A 26,653-nucleotide genomic window follows, 5' to 3' on the forward strand; every position below is an offset into this window, starting at 1 on the left:
TAATAGAATCTATTAACCTAACATATAGATAGACAGATAAACAAGATATATAGATAGATACACTAGATGGATGGATGGATCACATGTGGTCATGCACACCTTTTTTGAGTTTGTAGAAATCACATATTGTTACAGTATACAATGATTTTGAAACATGGGTTGATTAGACAATCTACTTGCAACAAGTCATTCATTCTAGAATACAGTACAAGCCATACCCATAAAATTCGCAAAGTATTTACTATTGACTAAAATCACTTTTTTGTCAATCAAAAAAGGATTATTATCATAGATACGGTCGTGGTACGGTCATAGACATCACCTATGGTCTTCTTTAACAAAGACATTATGATTCAGAACTGGATGGACTTCATCAAATCCACAAATTCATCTCTGTTTAGCTGCCCATCATCTACAGTAAATGTAGAAAACAATCTCTCAAAATATTTTCGAGTTATTGAAGTCATAATTCAAAGTTGCCATATACTTATTTTCCAATAATACAATGATGTGTTACCATCTACATCTGCTTCAGAAATCATCTCCCGTAATTCTGCATCTGTAAAGTTCTCTCCAACAGACCGTGCAACCTGTTTGAGTTTCTCAAATGTTATCTTCCCCTGCAATTTAAAATGCATAATATGCTATTAGCACCTAATACCATTTTAGATCATCTGACAAAAACCCAATGATTTAGGAATGGAATGATGACATTATTTCCAATATATCTCAAGCACAAAAGCTCAAATTTTATTAAGTGGGGACATTTTATATCAAATAGCTCACATCTTTCAAATCATGTGCCATATGTGTCATACTTCAAAACTAGTTTTAATGTATTAATATGTTGGCTTATGTCTCAGCAGAGTGTGCCGTTTTACGTCAAACTCACGGTGTTGCTATCTGCAAAGATGTCGAAGGCCTTATAAATTTCCCCCATTGACTCGCGCTCACCCATTTTCTCTGTCATCATATGCAAGAACTCTTCAAAATCTATGGACCCACTTCCATCTTTGTCAATATCTGCAATCATTTTTTGAATCTCCTGAAAATAAATCAACAAAAAAGCGTAGTACCATCTTTACAAACATGTCTCTGCATACAGGTTTGATTAATACCATTTTATGATAAATGAAAATATTTGTCAGGGCTGACAGAATATATTGATGATGAATGTACATTTTCTTGTTGGATTCTAGTTTAAAAAAAGATACATATATCCATGAAACCCATGACTCGAGCCATTAATAGTTCTGAACTATTAGTCCTAACATCAAAAAATGCATTTTAGAACCAAATGTCAAGCGAGTTATTTTCTGGCAACCACTCATGAGTGAACCATATTGATTTATTCCACAATATAACAATTCACAACTAATTCATCACATATCTTCCCAAGATCTGTAACAGCAAGAATTTCTTGAAGAAAGCAATGTTTCAATAACTAAATAAAACGTTCACCTATCAAAAAAGAAATACTCATTTTTCAATCAACAATCTCTGAACTACAGATCCAAAAATCTTTTCAATAAGAATAGGATTGATAACAGTGTTTTCTTTTCTTTGTCCTAGCTTTTTGCTAAAGCTACTTGAGTATTTTCAGCATGTCTTGTGTGAATCTAATTCACCTCCCTGTTTATTTATGCAATGCATCAATTGTTTTCTTAGGTTAAAATCCATGATGTTCTGCTTCTTGGATGTATAAAGAAATATTGTTAAGGGACAATCCTGTGGATGCCCTCTAACTGACAGCTACAATATCTTCCCTCGTGATGTTGTCAACAGTCAGCCACAGCAGCCTCCTTGTTTATGTGCTTGAAACTTCATTACCCATAAGGGATTTGTGTACGTAATCATTGTAGTGATCTTTTGAATTAGCAAAAGATAAACCAAAAAACAAGTAATAATTAAGATCTTGCACAATGGAAATGTATAGATAGACTCATAGCAAAAACAATCCCTTTTTTATTCATTCCCAAATATTACAAGAAAAAAGATTGCAGAAATCTCATCATGCATAATTCTCATTACCTTCATCTCTCAAGCCTCATGGCCTTACAGGAATGAACATTCATGTTTATAACCTTTCATAGCCTATCCACTAAGACCATTCATGGTCAAGCTGCTAACACATGAATGCAGCTCAAGTAAAGGCTCAAAGCAAGATTGTGGTGAGACAAATCAAAGGTTTGAGATAGGGTGATCTATGCTTTTAGGGCTACACTATCTTAATATGAAATGGAATTGGTGGTTCATCACATTTGACAATGAGCTTTTCACTGTATTATCGACAATATCGTGCCTTCCAGGAAAATTATTTAATATTACTGTATCCTAGCTTCTAACTTCTAAGAATGAGTTCTTTTAGAAGTAAGTACCCCTAACTATCTCAAGACATATGGAACTCAATAATAGTATCACCCTTAAATTTTCTCATTTTAGTACACAAAACTCCATTTTAATACATACATAGGGAAAATACAATTATCTATCTATCTATCTATCTATCTATCTATCTATCTATCTATCTATCTATATATATATATATATATATATATATATTGCTGTAATAATACATATTATGCTTCATCTTTTTGTTTTCAAATATTCTGGTTTGAAAATAAATATGTAATGTGTTAAAAGTAGGGAGAAAATAAGCAATTCGTCTAATAAATTTAAAAAATGTGCCTTGGGATTTTTTTCCACTTTATCTAATTAGGGGAGAAAATCCACACCCCTATCCATTTCCAATTCCATGTGATGACGATTTACAGAATCACATTTCATCTATTGTCTATTCTGAAGAATTCACAGAACAATTATCATGGGCTGACAATACTAAGGATGCAACAAACTAACAAAGATATTCCTGAACCATCTAACCTTTACCTCACATGCACAATCTATCAATTTCATTAATCTAGACACTTGAATAGGATTTTGTAAATGCAAGTTAGGTGATGACATCAGCAATATTTTATTCTTTAAAGAGCTAACCATTAAACAGTTGATTATACTTCCCAACATAATGCTCTAAAAATATTTTCATTTGAAAGATCTCCTTCCAAATATCACAAAGATTATTGGATTAAGTCATTTAGCATTCATTTGCATTCTCTAAATTATGGCCTACTTGTAAGGAATGTTCTGATGGAAGACATGCAAAACTGAAATAATCTCAGACAGATATCATCAGGAGTATGAAATTCCTCTGATAGATTTAGGTTCCAAAATTTTCTGCACTGAACGTAACATATATATACTGCTTTGAATTACTGGGATATTTTATCAATGCACAATCAGCAACAATTGTGCATGTTGAAATAATGGCCTTTCTGCAAAGATTCTCTGATACCTTTATGCATCTTTGATTATTTATTATCAATTGAGAAGTTAATAGTTCCCATGTAGGAAAACCAAGAGACAACAATTAAGTCACTTATCTAGCTAGAGCAGATTCAAAAATTAAAGTACTCACTTCTTTTCCTGCTCCAAATCCCAAGGCTCTGTCATAAAAGAAAGAGAGGCGACAGGATATTAAAAAAATGGTGAGGCCAAAGCATGCATACACACACAAAGACGGAGACAGAGAGAGAGAGAGAGAGAGAGAGAAACCTCATTGCCACTTGAAGCTCTATGGCATCAATACTTCCTGAAATAATTAAATAAAATTAATGATGTTACTACAACACCAGTACTGTAAATAGATTGCTCAAATGGTTTACCAATCTAGGGTTTCAGGGTAACCTTTGCAGTGTGAATATCAATATCACTGAATGTAGCCAATGTAATGGAAAACCCAGGCGTACTGTACTACGGGTATGGGGCATGTTAGAAAGGTCTAGCATATGGACCAATGTTCAAGAGAAAAAAAAGAACCTTTATTTACTAAAACACCAGGGTTATTTTAATTTGGTGGGTGGAAATTTTTGTCTGAGAAACAACAACTTTGAACTACTAAATTCCTATAAATTTTGGGCCGATACCTCTAAAAACATGAAAATAAAAGTCAGCTGAGTAATGAAGGTTGGAAGGTGAATCTCATCTACTATTCTAATGCCTTATAATTTTGAAGGTCAAATATCCCAATGTTTTTTCTATTGGGGTTGAATATGCACAGAAAGTGCATCACCGGGAAATCTGTTTCAACAGGCCTAAAACGTGAAACAGATGGAGCATTCCAGCCAAAACATCCATGGAAAACATGACCTGAAATTGATATTTCTCTTTTGCACATTTTATGTCATTTTAACCCTCGGTTTCTGGTTTTTGCTAGTTTTATTTTCTTGATTTTGAATATTTGAGAGTGTGAGGCTTATTTTGCTTTTAGGGGGCTCCATGGCCATGGCATGTTATAAAGTTCTCGGTTTTGGGCGATGGATCCAATATACTTTTCGCGCTCATCTTACACCTCTTATTCATGCAGTTGAATGTACAAAAAACAAGCACTCTCTTGAGTCTCTACTTTTGGCGCATGACATGCTATACAGGTTCACAGTAAGAAGGTAGGGTCCCTTCTAGTTTCAATGTCAAAATATTATCGATAATTTCGCAATCTATGCATCTGAATTTACACACACAAATGTTACACCACATGTCATTGTTGAAAAAAACAACTATGGATGCAATATAAGCAGAAGAAAACAATTGTTTCCAGATATACCAGATCCATCTGTGTCGAAAAGGTCGAAAGCTTCTCTGATTTCCTTCCTCTGCTCATCGGTGGGCTGGAGCTTCCCTCTACCGCCCAACTGAGAGGAAAAACGGAAAATGAGAAAGAGATCTCGCGACGAGAGAAAGTGCGAGCGTGGAGGAAAAAAACTGAGAGTTTCACGTGGTCTACGAAAAGAAGAAAAGAAAATATTAACAAAAAAGAAAATAAAGAGGAGGCCGATCGAGCTCACCATTGAAGCTCTCGCGTTGCTGCAGATGCTGGTACTGCTGGTCGTGGGGAAACGCGTTTCTGAAACGGCGAACAGAAAAAGAAAAAAAAAAACAGAACGTTTCTGAAACGCTACGTGAAACGGCGAGCAGAATTATGTATGTAATATAGCAAAGTAGACTTTATGAGAATTTTACGAAAGTAGTCCTCCCGTTTCGAGAAACTTCACAAAATAGCCCAATCCACCATAAATCCTCCCAATCATAGCATGAACCATACGTACCATACGTGAATTCTCATGCGCGAATGTTTAGAGCATTCGAGCATGGTAAACACCCTTGAAGAATGGTAAATACCATACTTTTGGTTTAACTATTTATTATGAGGTAAATAAACCTAAAAAAAGGGGAAAAAAATATTTAAAAATTACTTTTAAAAGGGGGACAAAAAAACACAAGAATGTTGAATAACATTCGCATTCGTTTTCCAACGTATGAAAGGAATGTTATGCTAGACGAATGCGAATTTTACGTACTATGCTCCCAATAATAAGCGCCAAATCCTTTCACAAATTTCTAACATGTAGGGTTTGGCCACGGCTCAGCAGTTCAAGCCTGAACCTAACCGTTAAGCCATTTTTTAACGGTTTGAAGGTTTGGTTCAGTTTAGGCTTCAGCTTCCTTATTTGGTTTGAGCTTGGTTTGGAATGGCTCAAGCCAAACCGAACCAGTTCCCAAACTTATTAAGGCATAATTGGCTTGGCTAAACCAATTTGGCCAAACTGAATAGCCTTAACTTGTTTAGGAATCGGTTCGGTTCAAGTTTGGAAACTCCATAACCGGTTAAGCCGAAACCGAACCGTTGTTGATTCTTACTCACACGGTGACACTCAGTAGTATAAGTCATTGTATGAATGTTGAGAGAGTAGCTATCTCGTTTTTCACATGCATTACATGAAATATATCTATATATTTTTGTCCCATAGATCATATTAGACCTCCGAAGATGGATCTAATTGTCTATCTATCTATCTTAAGTAAGAACGTTAATTAATAATATGATTAGAAGGCAAAGCTTTTCCCATGCGTCACTATCATATGTCATCTCGTGGAACACAATGTGTGTGGATACACATGGTGGATTCATTTCGAATACTTGAAAGGTACGATAGTATCTCTCCTCCTCCTTGTTGATTCCCATCACCCGTCAAAATGCAAGCACATCTTTTCCTCGTTCGCCTTGGAAAACATGAATTAAAAAACCATGCATTCACTTGTGCATAGTTTATGGCATGTTCTTCATTCTCTTGGTGCAAAGCCTACAACGCACTAGGGTTTAGGGTTTGTAATCCAAAATAAACGAAAGGTTTGTACATGACAAGTAATGTGGGCTACAACTTATGGCGTCTACATGCTATTATCACAAATAACATGCTAAAAACAAGCTTGTGAACTACAAACTACATGAATATCCAATATCTACACATGGTAATACCAAAATCAAATGAACCCACTCACTACATATATGATATACATATATGGAATCTTTTTAATTTTAGAAAGGCACGTTATTGAACCCATCTCCATTTTGCAGCGTTCAAAATTGATGTATGGGATAGGGTCTCATTCCCTCTTCTACATATTGGATACAAGATTTTTGAAAATAGAAAATGTATTGGAATCTCATATGGATTTGTCAAGTGGCATTTCAATAAATTTAAGCACAAAATACCCCTTGTTTTGAAGAAAAAATTCAAATGCTTTGAGTATTTCCAACCCCAAATAAATAAATAAATAAAACTCACGTTTCATGAAACACATCCCTCCATTATCTTCCATGGCATGAAGCACTCTCTTTATTTGTATGGGCGCCTTCACATAGTTAACAGAATTTTAATTCCTTGGAAAAAGAGTTATCGTGTCTTCATTGTAAAATTCTACTTCTACTAGAGGTCTTCATCAGGAGATTATTGAATAGTTATAAAGAGATGCAAACTAATAATAAACAATCGCTTCATTTGCACTATTCAAGTGCAATACAATAATCGTTGTTTCATACAATGCTCAATGTTTGAAAGATTTGGAATTATATTGCTTAAAATTAGCAAGGATTTTCACAATGTTATTAGACACCAATATAGTGGGTGTTTGCACGATTCACACGGATCGACCCAAAATCAGAGATGGGGATCGTTTTCTAATTTTTGAGATATTGGGAATTGCATCATAATTGGGATTTGCGCAATGCTTTTTGTATTTGATGATGGTAGGCATGGAGTCAAATGTGTATCTATGAAAGTTGAAGGGAGTACTAACGTGGCAATTATCTTTATTGGAACAAATAGAAATCCATTCCTCGATAGTTTATTCGTCTTGCCTATTAACAATTCAACATGTTCCATTACCCATGTAGCGTAGCGGTGACCAGACTCCATTGTGATTACCCATTATTCAGTAGTGTTTTTCACATGCATTTATTAATATGAATTTGTGTTTTCACCAAAGGGAGGAGAGAGAGAGAGAGAGAGAGAGAGAGAGAGAGAGAGAGAGAGAGGGGGTAAGGTTGGCCAATGCAGACTAGGAAGGAGGTCACGGGTTCAACCCTTACATTCCATGATAGCATCTAGTAGTGCTAGACTCTAGTGGTGTAACAACTTACCACCCACCAAGGTAAGCTAGTTATGATTATAATAAGAGAGAGAGAGAGAGAGAGAGAGAGAGAGAGAGAAACCCGTTGTTGTTTGAGACCTCAACAATGGGTTTTTTCTCAATATGTTCAAAATGGATCAAATGATGAGATGGAGATATTGTTCCAATTTTTACGTTATTGGGGGGTTTACAACACAATTGGAATATGCGTAATGCTTTCATGTTTGATAATAGACATTGGGTGAAAGCCTATATAAAGAAGCTTAAAGGTATTCTCATGTGGAATTTTTGGATGTTAGAGCATGTGGGGATCATTTCCTCAAATGCATATTTAGGTTTTTTAGAAGTATTACAGATCGTCCCTTTCCCTACATAGGCATATGATAGGTAGATGAGACTAAGAAGTGTTGTAACTTGTAATTAAGTGGATTTTACATACAATTAATATAAGGGAAAAGTACCAGGATACCCCTGGAAGTTCGTCTATTTACCAGAATGCCCTTGGAAGTTCCAAATTTACCAAACTACCCCTATGTCCAAAAAATTACACTTTATAAAGTAATTATACACTCAAATAATTGGTAAATAGGGCTAGTTCGGCTCCATTTCTTCCATCTTTGGTAAATAGGGCTTGTAGATTTGAGTGTATACTTACTTTCTAAAGTGTAATTTTTTGGACATAGGGGTAGTTTGGTAAATTTGGAACTTCCAGGGGCATTATGGTAAATAGAGGAACTTCCAAGGGTATCTTGGTACTTTTTCCCTTAATATAATTGTGTGCTTTTACCAAAAAAACAAAGAGAGAGAGAGAGAGAGAGGGGGGGGGGTATTTTGAGAATTTTATGAATACAAATGTTTCATGAAATTCTCGTGAAAGCCTTTTTCTCCATGGCCCTCCCAGAGAGAGAGAGAGAGAGAGAGAGAGAGAGAGAGAGAGGGGTAGTTTTGAGAATTTCATGAAAACTGGGGAGTGTGTTGTCTTCGATTTCCATAAAGAGAAATGTGATTATTTTTGGGTTCTTGTTGGGGCGATGGCGGCTGCTTTTGCTCTTGCTTTTGCTTTTGCCTCTGCTTCTGCTCCTGTTTCTGATTCTGCTTCTGATTCTCCCGTGGCCTCCTTCGCGGGTACCGTCCGATCAGAAAAGCCCTGCTCCATCATCTCTCGCCGTTCTCTCTTACTCTCTTCCGGAACCCCTCTGCTCCTGCTTCTCCCACTTCCTGCTCTGTCATCCACCAAGAGCTCCTCATCCTCCACGCCGCCGCCTTCCGACACAATCGCTCGTACCGTCGATCGCGTCGTTCGCAGCGATGGTGACCCCCTCCGCCTTCTTCTTGCATCCGCTGATGATGTTGACCTTCGCCCGATCGAGCCTTTGCTATCTCAGGCAGCAGAGGCATGGGCCAGAGCCTTCGATCCCAATGACCCTCGATCCAAAGATTACAACCTTGACTTAGCCAATCGCCTCTTCGATAAAATTGTCGCGCTCGACCCTCTCCGCACCGAGTGGCTCGAAGCCCGAGGCCAGGTATTCTCTAGTTTTTATTGCAAAAGGGCTGCCATTCATACTGTTTGAAAGGGAATTGGTGACAAATCATTATACCTTGTTTTTCCGTCCGCTGCTTAGTGCATATATGCTCTCTAGGGAAAAACTCTGAAATACCTGCATTTAGTGTTTCTTCATTTCCTGGACTGGTGATGGGTTTCCAATATTCCCTCGAATGCCCTAGAGAAACCCCCAAATGACAGAAGAAAAGGATGAATTACTCATTTACTGCTGAGAATTCCATATAATTTTGAGAAAGGGTCCAATTAGATATATAATCACAGAAAATGGCACACATTGTTCCATGAAGGTGCCTCTTTATGATTGTAGTTGTCTTCTGATCTGTGTTTATGTTCATCTCTAGTTATTTTCTCTCTTCTTATTGTATGTTTATGATTTCCCATATCCTGGTCATGTGTATAATTTTGTCTCTTCTTAGGTTCGAATAGATGCAAAGAGATTCAAAGAGGCTGTCTTGGATTTCGATGAGGTAGTCCGAAGGTTTGTCTACCCTCTCTCTCTCTCTTCCTTCCTGTTCAAAAGACTGGTTTGAAAGCTTCTTTATCGAAGTGTTGCATAGCCGAGAATAGGGAGTCAAATAAGATCTAGAAAGGAAGAAAGAAATAAAGAAATATATTAATGTCTACTAGAGGCAAAATCGCCATACAAGACGTATCATGATCACAAATATGGGCAAGTTCATGCTATCTATACTGAAACAAAAATAAAAACTTTGGGTTTCCTAAAGATCCTTGTTTGTGATCTCAATACATGTTGCGGAAAGATTCTGAATATAGTCTACAAGCATGAAGTGCTTAACTAATATGCAGGGGTTGAGCACTGTTTAGGGAACATCATATCCGAGGTTGGTTGGTGTGGTGGAGTGAGGCTATGACCAATTACCCACATGCAATAGGTCAGACATGGTGAGCAATGATCTTCATGATCTGGTGATGGCATGGTCTATGTGCCTTGTGTATCTGTACTTGCAATGTTGTTACACCAGTGGCATATGGTGTGAAACACCCTGAGGCACACGTATTCTTACAATATCATGAATGTTGGGATTAACTAGGTTTGCTAGATTCTCATATTAGCATACCTACATGGGTCCAACCCGAATATGACAAATTCTACGTGATAGGAATTTCTTAGAGGATATAGTATTTTGTGTTGTGATCAGGTCACAGGGAGAAACTAAGTTGATTCATTTGATTTTGTTAGATTAAGAAAGGATAAAAAAGGATACACACATTCATAAGGAAGCAGCAGAAAAATTATGTATATTAAGTATGTACTAGCCCAATTGGCTAAAGTGTATACCTGTCAAATGAAATGTTACAGGTTCAAATCCCACTTGAACCAAAAATGCCAAAAACGCTTTTTGATTGCCACGATGGCAAAAGGTGAACATATACAACAAACTAGTCAAAAGTGGACCATGCAATATTTAGAGAAACATGATTGCTAGGTAGGAGATGCAAGGTGGTGGGAAGACATGATTTCATTCTTTTGTTGAACCGTGAACGTGTGGGCAAAGTATTTTGGTTGAATTTAGGCGTTTCTGGGTGGCTTGAAAATGTCGAGCAGTGATCTCTCCAAATTGATAGTGCCACGGTCCTCATGTCCTATGCACTCATACTTACAGTCTTCATTGTCGGTGTTCCTCCACTTGCTTGGGGTCTCTTTTTTGCATGCCTTTGGTGATGGTGCAGGTCTGCTTGTGAGGTGGAGAAGGGATGAAAGTAACATTACCATCTATGAAAGCCCAAGTGATCTATGAGACCAACACATTTTACAAAATGTTTAAAATGGACATAATTTTGTCTCATCATCAAGTGAAAATTGAAGCGTGTCATCAGTATGTTCCTCATTTGGTATTCTAGATCAAAAGGGTTACAATAGCATGACCGACAAATCCTATGGTAGACAATGCTAGCTTTTATCTGAGATGGTGAGGATGTGAACGAATTACCCGAAATTGTGCCTGTTTTATACCTAGGGCTGTCGCTGTTTCCAGGGCAACTCCTTGATAGCATGTTCTATTGTGCTGTGAGCTCTCTGAGACAAATTTTGGATGAAACTATTGCTATGAAGAATTTAATTACATTAAAGTGCAATAACTTTGGCCTTAGCTCCTGAAAATGAAGTGAGCACTTTGTTTTCTAGGGTTCCAAAGCTGCAAGATTGCATGCTAACCTTGATTCTGCCGCCTTTTTCATGGAGAATTGTAGGCCAGTAATTCCTAGGTTTGCATATAATTTTACATACTTCACTAGTTCCAATGAGCTGTGAATCAATGTTCTCGTTTAATAACACAATGACTGCCATCATGTTCTTCTAAAGCTTAGGTCTGATACAATGGAGCAAGCCTTGAAGGATATCCTAGCTACAGGATCACCCAGAAACGTAAGGATAGGTATAGCCACAATCTGTATCTGCGCCAATGTCCAAGGATAAGGTATAGCAAATGGAAGACATACCACCCAGCCTTGTACTATCCTAGCATCTTGTGCTCTCTACAAGCTATCTAGCTACTGATAATCATACTGCAAACGAGGCCTGCGTCTCCTTTGATAAGTGACTGGCCACACTCGCAATGTCTACATTTGCGTGCCTGAATTTTAATCACCAAACCTGAGTATGCTCCAAAGCTAGGTTCCCTCCTCTATAACACGAACACAGCATATCTTGAGGTAGCTTCTGCCAGCCTCTCCCGCAAGTCCTGTGCTCTATTGATCATCTCGATGGAGCCCATTTGCTGGATATTATGGGATCGTATCGAAGGATAGGGATAGGCCAGTTGGCAAGATCATGGAATCAAATTAAGACTGGGAAGAAGGCCATTGGCAAGATTGTGGACTGAAACCAAGGATAAATTCAGGCCTGTTTGTGAGATTATGTTGTCAAATTAAGGCGAGAGAGTCATTGGCAATTGGACGGTGCTTGTTCAGAAATAAACTGAATAGCTAAGAGTGTGTGAAAAACATATTCATTTGGAAGGAGAGTAATTTTCTCTAGCCTTTCTTTGTTAGTAATTTGTTAAATTATGGTTGAATCATGCATCGCTCCATGTTAAAGGACTTAAGTCCCAACCAAAATGTAGCATACACGAGTCCTCTTTGTCAGATCCCCAAAAAACTTCAAAGCATACTCTGGACGTGCCTTGGCTTACGAAGGCCTTGCTGAGTGGGAGAAGGCGGTGCTTGATTACACCAGAGCTCTCGAGCAAGTTCAACTTTCTACTGGATCCATTGATCCTTACATTGCTAATAGTAGAGGCAATGCTTTCTCCTCCCTTGGTCGTTACTCTGAAGCTTTGCAAGATTACTTACTGAGCCTCCAGGTGCTCGTTATCATCCTCTTCTAGTTTGGGTTCAAATTAAGTTGCTCTAGGCGTCTTCTCATTTGCTCGTCCAATCTTAATATTTTGTCATATTGGAAGAATTGCAGGGTTTCCAGAAGGCGAAAGAACTGGATGGTGCCATTTATGCGGCAAGCAATGCAGCTTTGATGCGTGTCCAAGTAAGTCAAAGAGCTGTCTTTTTATTAATTTCAATTGATAAAAAAATAAGGAAGCCCAAAGAGTCATTGCATATAAATGATTGAGGGAATCTATATCTTATGAAACCCCTGTAAAATAATACAAATATTGGGTTAATCTGCATACTTTCAATAACCTTAGCTTGTTTTTGGCATATATTACAAGTACAGCTTTAAACTTTTGTGTAGACTTGAACCTTTCAAAAATCTTCATGATAAAAAATAACCAAAAGTTTTCAAAACTCTAACAAGTAGTCATTTGGTTAGTATTATCCTCCTTTTCGTGTTGGAACTTGTAAAACTTGATATGCTCCACTATAATCTATATATGGGCTATAATAATATTGAATGATAACACAATTGCTGACATAGGCTGCAAGTTTTTTGTCATCTAAAGCTCGGAGATGAAGCAAAGGCAATGAAGGAACTAATGTCTGTCGCACGGAGGGCACCGGCAAGTATTGATATGCGGGCTGCACTCGCGGCTTTATATTGGTCAAAGGTATGTCTGCTTGCTATTAGCAGAACACCCCATAGTATCTGTAGAGTGATTGGGGAGACAATTGAGTGTGATACATGGGGAAGGGATTAAGCTCTAGCTAATCATAAGTAATGAGTTGCACATTTTTTGCCCTTAGGTTATCGTCGCCGTATTGGTCTTTTGGAATTGTGACTTGAATTAAGTAGCCCCTGACAAACATTATAGAATTGAAGGTGAAAGGAGCTGTTTGGTTGTCGAGTTTAACTATATAAAAATATATATACATGTAACATACTTCGTTTCATAAGTCTACATAGAAGTAAAAACTGAAACTCAAATAGGAAGCTGCACATTGAGTTTGCTCATCAGCAAGATACAAAGTAGGTTTTGTGGATGGTACTGTCTAGGTTATTATGTTTTAGAACCCCTGATTGAAGGGTTGTGAATCTTTATATGCTTTTTTTTCTGTGCGTTCCAAGTTATGAAATGAAGTTACAATATAGATAGAGATAGAGATATATACATATGCTTGTTTTTCTATGTATGCAAGTGTCCATGTACATATACATGTAAAAAGAACTCTAATCGAAGTTATTTTTGGGATCAGGGTCAGGAACAAGCTGCAGAAGATGAGTGGCGCTTCACATGTGAGAATATAAATTCAGGTCAGCTATTTGACAGCTGCGCTCTATACACAGATTCAGATTGGCTTCGGAGAATACGGCGTTGGCCACCGGTTATGGTAGAACGCATGCAAAATTTTCTCCAATTGAGGTCATCCTCCCCCTAATCTAGATTCCGAAAACCACATTGAAAAGTCTGTATGTATATGACGTTAAAAATATTCATCATTGATATGGAAAGCAATATATATGATGTGCTTTCGTTTCACAATTTTTAGTGCAGAGATTGACAATTATGAGTTGATGACGTAAAGAGAGCTAATCAATTTTGTTTTTCTAGATTAAGACCCAAGTACAAGGGCCATGAGTCAAATAATATGAAGCATTGGTTCTTGAAGCTTCATTAACTATCTCTCTCCTTTTTTCACTATGTTGTCTTCTTGAAAATTAGTTTAATCTTTGTGGGATAGGAGTGTATTAGCATCACGATTATATGGCTATTTATCCTTTTATATTGTAGATAACTTTTTAGTTGATAAATAGGATATGGGCATTCCACTATTAGTGTTTTTTGTGGGATGAGAGTGTGTTAGCATCATGATTGATTGCGTAGCAATTATTCTTTTTCATCTCAGGTTACTATTTCATCTTACGTTACTGTTTATATTTATATAGTTCTTGTCTGTTTATATTTATATAGTTGAGCACAAAATCTCTTAGTAAGAGTAGGTTAAGCTTTTTAATGCTGTAACATTTATGTCTAATAGATGGTAAGAATACGATTATGACTGCCACAAGCTCTCATATAAACTCTGAACTCCTATGAAGCTAATATTGAAGTCATGATTATGAATGTCTCCAAACCAATTGTGAGGGTAATTTAAGCTCAATGTTTGACAAGTTGTCATTTGGAAATAGTTTTTTTTCAAGAAGAGTTATAGTTGAAATTTTTAATTTTATACAAAAGTGTAGTCATTACTATACCTAAAAGTTTCCTCTTTACACACCTAGTAAAATTGCTAGAGAAGAAACCTTTGAAGATTGTGCATGATAAAGAAACTCTCAACTAATTTCCTAAGAATAATGATTATTGCTATATTCATTTCACAATCAAATGTAAACATTGGCAAACCTAGTGTGACAAGATAAGGTACCTAGAATGCGCTTTTAATGATAGACACACATTGCAAAAGTACATCCAAACATAAAGGTTCTACTTAGAGCAATAGACCCAATAACCATAACCAACAAAAATAACATGATTAAATAAGGAATTTGCATGGTAAAGCGCAATATGGTATCGCTTCCATTCGTACATCATTTTAGGCGTTACAAGAATGGTGATGTTCGATCACTATGAAAGTTCTTTGTATTTTTTGGTTATAGATGCTGAACACTAAAACATTGGTGTCACAAAATCATCAAGCTTGATGGTCATGTCATTATGGAAGCTTTGCATAAATTGGGGTTGAGATCATGAACACTAAAAGGACGGCTTTGCAATGTTCCGTAAAGAATTTCTTCACGTCTTTAGTTTGAAATCATTGCACGCCCAAAGTTTGGCTCTAAAATTTTACTACATTATTATTCGGATTTGAGATCATTGAGGTTAATGATTTGCTCCCCATAAAGAGCAGCTTCGTAGTTTGACGTACCACATTGTAAGGATAGCGTTGCCTAATGAAGGTGTTGATAAAATGGAAAGGGTGTGCATGTACTCCGAATATGCTCTCTACTTTCACAAAAAGAAAAAGAGAAGAGTTGAAGCCACGTACCAAAAAGCGGTGGTCGAAAAGAAGGGGCAAGTCATCGACACGAAGCGCACGCTGCTAAAGAACACAGAGCGAGCCGGGAAAAGGAACACAAAAAGAAGGCGAGGAAATTTGGGTGAAGTACATGTGAATAAATTAATTATAGATTGGTGGGCGAGGAAATGGATCGATCATCATCATTGGAAGGAAGACACGTGTGGTGTGAGAGAGGTGACAAAGGATGGGACATGGCCCATGGCCCATGGCCATAGAAAATATATCCTTGGGAGAATGGAAAGAATTAAGTACATCATCATACTGAGGTGCTCTTTTCTTCTTCATTTCGTTCATCTTTCCTCTCCTTTCTATAAACATCATCAAAACACACTCTTTCTTTAACATTACAAAAAAACAAAGACAGAGCAAATAGGATACTGTGTAAAACAAAAGGGAAATTTGTTGATCTCTTATTGCTTTGCTTTTTTTCTTTTATGGTTTAAAAAAGAAAACAGAGTAAGGAGTACAGCGCACCTGCACCTTAACAAATGGCTCCAAGCTCATCTCCTCGCTTCATGATTGTCTCAGACTTGGATCATACCATGGTGAGTCAAGTCTCTCATTACATAAAAAGATTCTCGTTGTTTCTGATGTATATTTGTGTGTGTATGCATGCATGTATCTCTATACATGTGTTTGTGTGTGTATGCATGCATGTATGTATCTCTATACATGTGTTTTTGTGTGTCCATAAGAGATTTGCTCAGTCTCTTATGCATGTATGTGTGTATGAGACTGCATACTATCGATGTGATTTGTATATATGATGTATGTGTGATAGCTTATGGATATACATGTGTGCATAAACGGGCTCTCTTTTCTTCGGATGTTATGTGGATGTGATGATGCTTATGAATGTGTGCAGTAATGAGTTCTCTTGCTTCTTTGTTTATAAGTTGAGCATGTATATACCAATCCCTTCTGGTATATGTGTGTTTATGCGATTGATTATTGCTTGTCTATGTGATTAGATACATGTTCAGTCTTAAGGTGATTGGTTAAATCATCATCTCTTGATGTGTTCAGAAATGCAGTCCTTTTTCTTGCTACTGAGGTTTTGCCTTTTTTTCTTGTCCTTGTATAGGTAGACCACCATGACTCCAATAATTCATCTCTCCTCCGATTTAATGCACTCTGGGCTGCAAATTATTACCATGATTCTTTGTTGGTGTTCTCCACTGGAAGGTCTCCTACCCTTTACAAAGAACTTAGAAGCCATAAACCTCTACTTACACCAAACATTACTATAATGTCGGTTGGAACCGAGATTATGTATGGTGATTCCATGGTACCTGATGAAGGTTGGAAGGAGGAATTGAACCACGGGTGGGATAGAAATGTCGTTGTGGAGGAGACCTCTAAATTTCCACAACTTCGTTATCAGGTACTGCGCATTTTCATTTCACACTTCTGAAATACCACTCTTCAAAAGAATTATGTTGTGTTTTAATTTTATAAAAGCTTAGGGAAGTGATGATGCTTTTGAGTTTTGGAAGCAGAATGCACAAGATGAGCTTCCACTTATAGAGCAGAGAACCTAGAGGCAATATCATGAATCAAAATTTTCTCCCTTGTACTTTAGCTGTGCAATATTAATTGTTATTGCTGGAGTGATCCTAATCACTTGTTACAATTTGGATCAATGAGTCTCACTGGAAATGCATTGGATTTAGAATGATGTTTAGGCATTGGTTGCCAGATGGAGTATTTCTTGTTGATTATTCCAATTTGAACAAAGATTTGAATCATAGTCCTTGAGTCTAGAGAAATCCTGTTGTTCATTTAATATTTAGGCTTTGACTAGGTGCTTTCTTATTTATGTCTTCTTTAATCAATTTAAAATTACGACTTGACAAGGATTATAACCTCTTAATATTGAGCTAAAAATACACTTTCTTCCCAAGGGTAGGCTCTAAGGTTTGTGTTATATGGGTCTAGGTTGATACAGAACAGAGGCCACACAAAGTAAGTTTTTATGTAGACAAGCAGCAAGCACAGGAAGTCATTGGCGCCCTTAATGAGAAATTCCGAGAGCATGGGGTAAGGATCCATTTTCCAAAGATCTGAATATTTTTGGTTGTGACAAAAGGATATTTTACATAGTCTTAGTCTTATTTCTCTGTTTCTTAGTCTTTTGTGCTTTCTGACAATAGCTGAAGGTGAAGCTCATATACAGTGGAGGAATTGATTTGGATATCCTTCCTGAAGGTGCAGGGAAAGGTCAAGCACTAGCATACCTAATACGCAAATTGGAAACAGAAGGAAGGCTCCCATTAAATACACTTGTTTGTGGTGATTCTGGAAATGATGCGGAGCTTTTCAATGTGCCAGATGTATACGGTGTCATGGTGAGCATTTGATGCAATTTTTAAGAAATGCAAGTTTTCTCGAGGAAAAGCAACTTCCCTCAAAACATTGAACCAGGTTTATAGAATGCTTGAATTTTTGTCACTGTATGTTTCTAATAGCTTTTTGCACAGCGATACTCAGGAAGTGCTCTTAAATTCAACCCGGTAGTGATTGTAACTTTCTTAATGTTATAACTAAAATGTTCTTAGTTTCAGCTTTTTGGTACTTAGAATTTATCACACATACCCAATATAGAATATATCTGATATGTATTTGTTTGTCAATATACGTACTTTCCATATGAAGTTTTCACTCGTTTTCACTATAATACTTCTATGTTGATACTCCTTTCTAGACATTTTGTACATCCCCAAATACACTTTGATCTATAAGGAGATTTTTTGTCTCTTATCAATGTGCAGGTTGGAAATGCACAGGAAGAACTGTTGCATTGGTATGCAGAGAACGCCCGAGATAACCCTCGCATTTTCCACGCAAGTGAAAGATGTGCTTCTGGTATCATTCAGGCCATGCAGCATTTTGGCTTACAACCAAATATATCTCCTCGAGACACACAAACGCTTCTCGAAGGTAAAAACCATGAAAATGATTATGTGATGGTGGCAAACTTGGTGGTGGAATTCTATCTACTGAGGGAGAGATGGGAGCGAGGTGAGGTCGAACAGTCTGAGAATGTCCTCAAATCCTTGAAAGCTGTTACGGTAAAGAAAATTTTAACACTATCATTGTTTGGGGGCCTGATATATTTTATATTTATGCTATTGACACCTACATTCCTTCAAAGCATTTTTGCTAACTGCTTTAAATTTTCAATTGATGCAGTCTTCGGCTTGTTCTATCATAGTTCCTTGGGGAGAGGAAGTGAATGCTCACCATCTACTTGATGAACTGAACTTAAAGTATGGCATATACAAGGAAAGTCAATATCAAACGTGGATCGATCGTCTTCGAATACGCAACATAGGTGGTGCCAATTGGCTCGTCAGATTCGATGTCTGGAAACGAACAAGTGAGTTCCGTATATTGTCAGCAATATGTAACGAAAAGTAACTGTTACTTTGCATGTTGCATGTGCATAGCTTAATTAAATGGATGGATGACCTTAATTAATGACATTGAATGCATATGCATGCATGTATAGATTCCTTGAAGGTCGTTAAATTCAATGTATGGATGGCTTCAAGGAAATTAACTATATGGATCGTTTGGTTTTTAAATATATGGACGAAGCTAATTATGGTATGAATATATTGTAAGTAACCCTAAAGGGTTGTTAAATGGATGTATGCATGCTGCCTTAAGCTGATTGAATATGCATGTATGGATGGGCCTAATAATGCACATGGATGTGCCTAACAATGTTAAGATGCATATGCAAGTATGGAGGATTGTAAGATGCATATGCATATCTGGATATGCCGTTAATGTGGTTAAATTGCATATGAATGCATGCATGTATGGCTTTAAAGATGTTATCATTGAATCAATTTTGATGACAAAGTTCATTTGTTTATGCAGCGAAGCAACTCACCTGCTGCATGACTACTGCATCGGTAGAATCAGAGGTGAAGAAAATATTCTTAATTATATATTTGTTGCAACTAATTCATGGGGTTACCTTTCTGTATGAAACTGAAACAACTTATCCTTCTCTTTTCCAGAAAGGTTCAAACCGTTTGTTATGGACCAACATACATGAAACATGGCTCAAAGGGTTTGGTTCGGGATTGAATTCATTACCTTGACATGAATTAGTTCTGTAAATTACCCAGTGTAAAGATACTTCAAAGAATAAAATGCGGAAAATGCCTCCTTTGTATTGATTCTGAACCTTTGGAAGGGAAAAACAAAAAAACTGGCATTCCATAGGACAGGATTCAATCCACAAATTCATAATATTTATTGGATGTATTTATTGTATTTTGAACATTTCCAGGATCACAGTTATGGAAGGGGTTTACTTATCTATTAAAGATAGCCACATTTTTAACATAGTAAAAAGTTTAACAGTATAGGATTTAGTACTTTCTACTAGGCAAAGAGTTTCAGTGTCCAAACTTCATTATCTCCACTTTGTGGTAAGACTGGCATCAATTAATCTTAAATGATTATCAATTAATTTTGATTCATTGATCCTGATTATGTATACTGAAAAATGTGCATATTAATGTTTCCATGCTTCAGAACATCACACACAGACACACAAGTTTTCGTTGCATATTAGGGTTTTTTGCTTGGTTTTAGGGGTGTTGCATTTTGAAGCTTCTTGCTGTGTTTTAGGATTCCATATTTAGGGTTGCCTCTGGATATGTTTTAGGATTTCTGTTGTGTTTTTAGGCTTTCGTTCATGTTTTGTTTTTTGAATGTATATTTTTCCTTGCATTTTAGTCAATTTAGGGTTTGTTGCCCCTTTTGGGTTGGTTCCTTTTCTCTTCTTTCTCTAATCCATACATAGGTAACCATATCTCTCCCTTCCAATGACCACCCATCTGGCCTCAACACATGCTATCAAACCCATGACAAACCTCAAGAAGATGAATGGAAGTTTAATGAAACCATAGCAACAAACACCTTCTGGTTGAATATGAGGTAGCGAAAGGAAGTTGCTAATGACAAAGAGGGTTAGGTTTACCCTACATTTGAGAACATCAAAGTCAAGTTTAAAAAGGGGGTGAGCAAAATTTGCTTAAGAGGAGATAAAAGCAGATATGTTAGATGATAGACAAAAGTCAACCCAAATTGTCAAGGAAGCAAAATGAAAATCTAGGCAAAGGATTCTATATAGATACAACAATAAGAAATTGACCTTGTGCAGTCTACAATTGAAAAACATGCGAGATGAATCAATTTGTGAGCCACAATTGTTCCTAATTCACCAAATGTCACCCCCAATCTAGGATGGCAAACCCCATTCACCAAATCCTAGTGTGCAAGAGAAGACAACAATAAAGCTTGAGCCTCACCAAAGCCAAGGTCTACCTTGAGTGAAGAACTTTCAATGTGAGTCTACACACATGCAAATCAGCAAAGAAAGTATATGATGAGAGTTGGATGAATTCACACTTCTCTTTCAACAAGCATTACATCTACACGTATTGGTAATCGAATGGGATGTGAAGGCTATATACATTTGGATTAAAACTCAAGCTCTCAAAGGTGGTAGTCTACATTGAAATTTGTTACTTCCCTCCTCAAGGATCATAATATGTCGAAGCAAAAGACGTCAATTGCTAACTAAGAGAGACTACGAAATTGTTCAACCAAGTAGTGTCCTATTGGAGAGCATTATGTGATACCCAAGTTTAGGGGAAGCTTGGAAGATTTCAATGATAAAATGCAAATTTTATAAACACCTTACTAGCACTCTTACATGTGAAGGCAAATTTGATTACTTACCTTATGTTGGGCCATGTAGATTCTCTAATCATTTTGCGACTTTTGTTGGGGATGGTACAAATTGGGTAGGCTCTAGTTGCCTCACCTCCTATCACATGAGGGGGTTTTGGTTTGTCCTCTCCACATGGCCTTCCCAAAGTTGATTGTGCTAAGGATTCCACACTAATTCTATAATTTTGCTTGTGTCTCAACACTCATCATGGTTTTAGAGTTGCTTGCTCCTCTAGCCTTGTGTTAGGTTCTATAGTAATTCTAAAGTGGTCCTTGTCAAGCCTCTAGGATGTTTCTTCATGCTCTATTTTAGGAAACAATTTTTTGATGTTGACAATTTCTGCTTTGCTCCCTCTTTGTGTGATTCTCCTTGTTCACTTACTAGTATTTGTTCCTCTAGACATCATTGTCCCTCTCTTAGTGTTAGTTTGTGTGGAGATTGCGACAACTATCAAGGAAACATCATTCAATTAGGAGAGGTCAGGAAATGTATCTTTGGTGCCTTAGTCTTGTGTGGCCTCTTGTACGGGGTCAAAGTGTGGGCACTAGGGTTTTACCATGTTTACATCTAGGTTGACAAATTGTTGGGCATACATAAGGGTTGAGTTGTGTTGAGAATCAAACCCACCATCCCCAATGCAATGCCTTTCACACTAGCAACAGACACTCTAGGTTCAAACTAGTTTTGTAAATAGTAAAAAGGGCAGTTGCCCTAAGTTAGTTCGTACTTAAACCAACCCTTTTGTAACTAAGTTACTGTTGGATGTATTTCTATCTTTTGCTAATATAGTTTTTTGTTCTCTGTCTCTCTAAGCTTTTTCTCTCTTTCTGTTTATATCTCACACACACACACACACAATTCCTTCCGTTGCACAAGATCACCTACTCTCCATTTCTTTATATGGTATTAGAGCGTGTGGTAGTGTGATTCGCTCAATTGTGTTGTATTGTTCGCTGATGATCAAACATGATCGGCTTAACAACAGAGGAGAAAAATGAGCACTCAGATGGGAAGCACTCTTCCCATTTCGAAACTCAACAGATCAAACTTTGCCTTTTGGGAATACAATATGCACCAATACCTTTGTCGCTCAAGGCTATTGGAGTTACGTCGAAGGGGCTCAAGTAAATCAATCCAACCCAACACATGTTGACTACACAACTTGGGAGCAAGACACGAGTCACGTGTTGTAGTGCCTAGCATCATGTGTTCATGATCACATGTTTGGCTACATTCGAGAGGCAAAAACGTCGAAAGAAGCCTGAGGCAATCTCAAGAAGATCTTCAACTCCCTCACCAGCTACACCTTGAAGATCAAGGAGTTGTGTGATGCCCTTGGATCAACAATGACGAAATGGTCTAGATATGCCTCAATGGTTTAGCACCACGATTCATCATGATTAGATCGGTACCACTTCATCCGAGAGTGCGTTCATGCTGGAGATGTCAACATGCAACATATCAACATGAACCTTCAGGTAGCCGACATCTTAACAAAAGCCTTAGGAATCGACAAGCTCGGGCAATTCATGTCAGACCTTGGCCTAACGATAGCCGCATTGCCGAGCTTGAGGGGGAGTACAACAACCAACGAGTACAACGATGCAGCTGATCAGTCGATCGGAGCCGACCAAAGGAGTAGTCGAAGTAGTAGCACAACCAACAAAGGGGAGTCGAAGCACGAAGCTGACAGTCTAATCAAACAGGGAGCACGAAGTAGCCAAACAAAGGAGAACATATACCAGTCGATCAGTCGAAGCCGATCTGACCGACCATCCAAACATAGAGTCGAGGAATCCAGAAAGCCGAAATGAACCAAATAGCAAGATGACTCTTTGGCGATTGGAAGTTCAGTTTGAAGGGGCATGTTGAGAATCAAACCCAACTTCCCCAATGCAATGGCTTTCACACTAGCAATGAACACTCTAGGTTCAAGCTAATTTTGTAAATAGTAGAAAAGGCAGTTACCCTAAGTTAGTTGGTACTTAAACCAACCCTTTTGTAACTAAGTTATTGTTCGTGATGTATTTCTATCTTTTGCTAGTATAGCTTCTTGTTCTCTGTCTCTCTGAGCTTTTTCTCTCTTTCTGTTTGTCTTACACACACACACACACACACACACACAATTCCTTCCGTTGCACAAGATCACCTACACTCTCCATTTCTTTACAAGTTGTTACCTCCTCAAGATGAAGAACCAAAAGAGAAATCAATTACTATTGCTTATGAGCATGAATTTGTATATTGGCATTATCAAGAGCATGAAAAATGTAGTTGAATGTGTCCTTGAATTGAAAGCATATGCTCCTTGTAAACTCCCTCAAAATAATGGCAAACAAGTTTGGGAATCTAAAGATCCCCCGTAAGAAAGCCGCAAACACAAGGTGGATGGTTGACATTTTTAAAACAAGACAAGAAATAGGATGAAATCACGTTCCTCAAAATGTATAAAAATACCTCATCATCATCGAAGATTTTAGGATATTGTTTCACATATTATAGGACTCGTATCACCTCAAAATACACAAGAAATACTATGGTTGGTGGCAAGGATCCATCTTTTAGATCATCTTGTTAAGGCACAATCTAATAACATTTGTAGCGATGTTCACTTGTGCTCAAATTATTCTGAAGACGTAGCCACACATTATGGTGTGCATAAAAGTGCATTTGGTTTGTACATGACCTAAGTTTCAAGGTTGAGAAGTCACCAACAAAACATTTATGACTTGCAAGCATAGGTACATGGGTTAAACAAGGTTGAACATATGGTTACTCACTAACCTGTACTAACATCCAATGATGTATCATGTCTCTATGTTCAACCATCCACAAAAGTTTATTGGATGGTTATGACTCCCTATTTTGTATTCTTTATGAGTAGTCTATACACAAAATGGGCTAAGACTTCTCCGATTCTTGGGAATTCAACGCTTTGATGAGCAATATTTACTAGTCAAGGTAAGGTTGAAATTATGTAAATAATTTAATTTGTTCCTTTCGAGAAGAGGAGAACCCCATAATTAGGTCGGCCAAATTCCCACATTTCCTTCTTTTCCACGATTTTGCCTTGATGAGCAATCTAGTTCCATATCAGTACAATGTGCAAATGTTTATCTATGTATTAGATCCATAATTTGATTCAAAATAGCCCTTACTTGCAATCGATGAACACAATATTCAAAAAGTATTTGATGTACATGCCTTTTCCTATGTACTTCTTATTGTGCATGTAATTCTTATAGATTTTAGAATGCCAAATGAGAAACTTAATACAATATGATTTACATATGCACTTGATGAGTAGTCTTGTTCAAAATAACTATGATATGCATCCATTTTCAAATGTATTGATGATGTTTATTGTATGTACACATTTTTTCATGTGTGGTTCTTGGTGTGAATGTAATTTTTGTAGGGTTTCAAAACAACAATAACATTATGTTGATGTGCATGATAAAATGCTTCGTGAAATAGTGTCCTCCTAATCACAAGGGTCTTCTCAATCAGGTAGAATTTTGATGTGTGTGTATATAGAGAGATGGATTAGTATGTTATTAACCGCATTCTTATTGCTTTGATGTAGGGTCACATAATTCAATCTGTACATAGTTTGAATTCTTCCATGTAGAGCATGAATATATTGTAACATTTTTAAAAACATATTACCTTCAAAGTTATGACATGTTTCTAGCATTTTGTTGTTGGGTGTGAGTTTCTCGAATAAAAAATTGGTGTGATTGAATACATGAATATGGATCGAACACCTGAAATCAATGGAGAGTTGGTAACATGAACTACTCATTTTGATCTATCAACAAATTGATGTGCATGTGTGTAGTGGTCATGTCATGTGAATGATGCACCTACATCATATGTTCCGACTATCAGGAAAATGAAATTGAACCACAAAATGCCCAACTACTTAGGAAGTTGGTCTCAATTTCATATTTGATGTCTAACTTACAAAGAATTTATATATCATGACATCCACCAAAACTCTCGCCACAATGAGAGCAATAATATCATACACGTGCTTATTAGTTACATTGGATAAATTAAAGACTATCGATAAATCTATCGCAATTTCATATTCTATGTCTAGCTTATAAAGAACATATAAATTAATGATCGTGACATGCAACCTCCACAGAAAATCTCTCCAAAATGAGACCCATAACATCCTACACATGTGTATTAATTAACTCGGATCAATTAAGGATTAGCAATAATTAGTATGCCCTATCTTTGATAACATATTGGAAAACCTTTGAAATGCCCTTGTGTTTCTCATTATTTCTACAAATGCCCATAGATTTCTATTATTCCACCAAACATGCTTGACCAACTCCCAAAAGGCACAAATGTGGATGGGTTGATTGTTCAAATAACAAACATAGTTGGTTTTATTTGCATTCACCAAGAGCGTTGTTTGAGGCAAACAACAAAAGCTTGAGGGCTTTTGGAGGGTTAAAGGAAACCTCAAGGGTATGAGTCGTAGTTTTCCCCTAAATTAAAAATGAATTCGCAATAAGGACACAAGGTTTGGTGTTGAACATGTCAGTACTAGATGTACCTATGAGGATAACGAGGGTGGTCATGAAGGTAGCGTAGTGACAACAATCAAGAACATCAATTACTTTTATGCATAATGTAAGTTTATTGTAAGGTCATATATTCATGCAATAGAATCATTACCTGCACAAGTAAACTTTGAGTTGTCCGAAATTTTATACTAAAATATAGTTTCCTTTTTTTATGCAAAAATATGGTTTCTCTTATGAATGAATGGAATTAAAGCAAGTTCTTGGTGTAGTTTTTGGAACACCTTTTCAGTAATCAACTCAATATTTCGTCAACTAGAAAAGAAGAAGATAGAAGTAACTATTTGTATTTCACTTGAATAACATTCATTATCTAGAGCAGTTAGCATCGGATCGTGCTCAAAAATCGTACATGGTGCTCAATTAAGCAAATATTTTCTCTCAATGAAGACTCGAGAATTTTAAGTTGTTGGTTGATTGCATATTTTATTTGTTAACTATAAGGGAACTGATGTCCCATTCCATGTTCCCTAGGAAAGGGTGACAGCTGCACATGTAAAATTTACCCGAGTACAACGTAAAATGCACACAAAACCTATTGATGATGCCAACATTTAACTTTTGATTTGGACGAGACAACCACAAGACCTTTGACTTTAGTACCTCATCCATCTCATCAATGCACCTAGTGGAACAAACACTAATATGTACAAATGGACATCTTAATGCACTCAAAACAATGTCCATGACGTTCACTTGGCCGATATCCAAACCACGTGTCTTCTTTCAAAAAGTTGTGCCTTTTAAAAAAAAGATGATGCA

General features: G+C 37.0%; 3 protein-coding genes across 3 annotated transcripts; 2 read left to right on the forward strand and 1 right to left on the reverse strand.

Annotated features, from left to right (window-relative positions):
• Nucleotides 1-5,007, reverse strand: CEN2 (centrin2). The gene is made up of 7 exons (XM_087318239.1): nucleotides 4,905-5,007; nucleotides 4,664-4,751; nucleotides 3,616-3,652; nucleotides 3,479-3,506; nucleotides 893-1,045; nucleotides 518-620; nucleotides 1-412 (listed from the first exon to the last, which is right to left on the reverse strand). The coding sequence occupies exons 1-7, from the start codon at nucleotides 4,905-4,907 to the stop codon at nucleotides 354-356; spliced, it is 471 nt and encodes a 156-aa protein (XP_087174365.1). The 5' UTR covers nucleotides 4,908-5,007; the 3' UTR covers nucleotides 1-353.
• Nucleotides 5,008-8,561: 3,554 nt separating this feature from the next.
• LOC147865435 (uncharacterized) lies at nucleotides 8,562-14,028 on the forward strand. Its single transcript, XM_087318663.1, has 6 exons — nucleotides 8,562-9,056; nucleotides 9,514-9,575; nucleotides 12,204-12,420; nucleotides 12,528-12,599; nucleotides 13,015-13,119; nucleotides 13,706-14,028. The coding sequence occupies exons 1-6, from the start codon at nucleotides 8,562-8,564 to the stop codon at nucleotides 13,886-13,888; spliced, it is 1,134 nt and encodes a 377-aa protein (XP_087174789.1). The 3' UTR covers nucleotides 13,889-14,028.
• A 1,899-nt stretch (nucleotides 14,029-15,927) lies between these two features.
• On the forward strand, nucleotides 15,928-19,900 carry LOC147865436 (putative sucrose-phosphatase 2). Its single transcript, XM_087318238.1, has 8 exons — nucleotides 15,928-16,074; nucleotides 16,614-16,913; nucleotides 17,468-17,569; nucleotides 17,683-17,877; nucleotides 18,301-18,600; nucleotides 18,722-18,908; nucleotides 19,418-19,464; nucleotides 19,561-19,900. Exons 1-8 carry the CDS (start codon nucleotides 16,018-16,020, stop codon nucleotides 19,642-19,644), a joined length of 1,272 nt encoding a protein of 423 aa, XP_087174364.1. The 5' UTR covers nucleotides 15,928-16,017; the 3' UTR covers nucleotides 19,645-19,900.
• Nucleotides 19,901-26,653: the final 6,753 nt, after the last annotated feature.

Source organism: Azolla caroliniana, unplaced genomic scaffold, assembly GCF_043228905.1.
Source record: "Azolla caroliniana isolate FFs.n. ecotype wild unplaced genomic scaffold, voAzoCaro1.0.p SCAF_4, whole genome shotgun sequence".
Taxonomy (NCBI): Eukaryota; Viridiplantae; Streptophyta; class Polypodiopsida; order Salviniales; family Salviniaceae; genus Azolla; species Azolla caroliniana.

What these genes read in the sequence shown, in the direction of transcription:
- CEN2 (XM_087318239.1), bottom strand. An exon ending in TTTCGACACAGATGGATCTG is followed by an intron (nt 3,653 to 4,663) that starts GTATATCTGGAA and finishes TAATTATTTCAG; the next exon opens with GAAGTATTGATGCCATAGAG. An exon ending in TCTTTGCAGATAGCAACACC is followed by an intron (nt 621 to 892) that starts GTGAGTTTGACG and finishes TTTAAATTGCAG; the next exon opens with GGGAAGATAACATTTGAGAA.
- LOC147865435 (XM_087318663.1), top strand. Translation starts at nt 8,562, where the DNA reads ATGGCGGCTGCTTTTGCTCTTGCTTTTGCTTTTGCCTCTGCTTCTGCT. An exon ending in ATTACTTACTGAGCCTCCAG is followed by an intron (nt 12,421 to 12,527) that starts GTGCTCGTTATC and finishes GAAGAATTGCAG; the next exon opens with GGTTTCCAGAAGGCGAAAGA. An exon ending in CGGCTTTATATTGGTCAAAG is followed by an intron (nt 13,120 to 13,705) that starts GTATGTCTGCTT and finishes TTTTGGGATCAG; the next exon opens with GGTCAGGAACAAGCTGCAGA.
- LOC147865436 (XM_087318238.1), top strand. Translation starts at nt 16,018, where the DNA reads ATGGCTCCAAGCTCATCTCCTCGCTTCATGATTGTCTCAGACTTGGAT. An exon ending in CAGATGTATACGGTGTCATG is followed by an intron (nt 17,878 to 18,300) that starts GTGAGCATTTGA and finishes ATCAATGTGCAG; the next exon opens with GTTGGAAATGCACAGGAAGA. An exon ending in AATCCTTGAAAGCTGTTACG is followed by an intron (nt 18,601 to 18,721) that starts GTAAAGAAAATT and finishes CAATTGATGCAG; the next exon opens with TCTTCGGCTTGTTCTATCAT.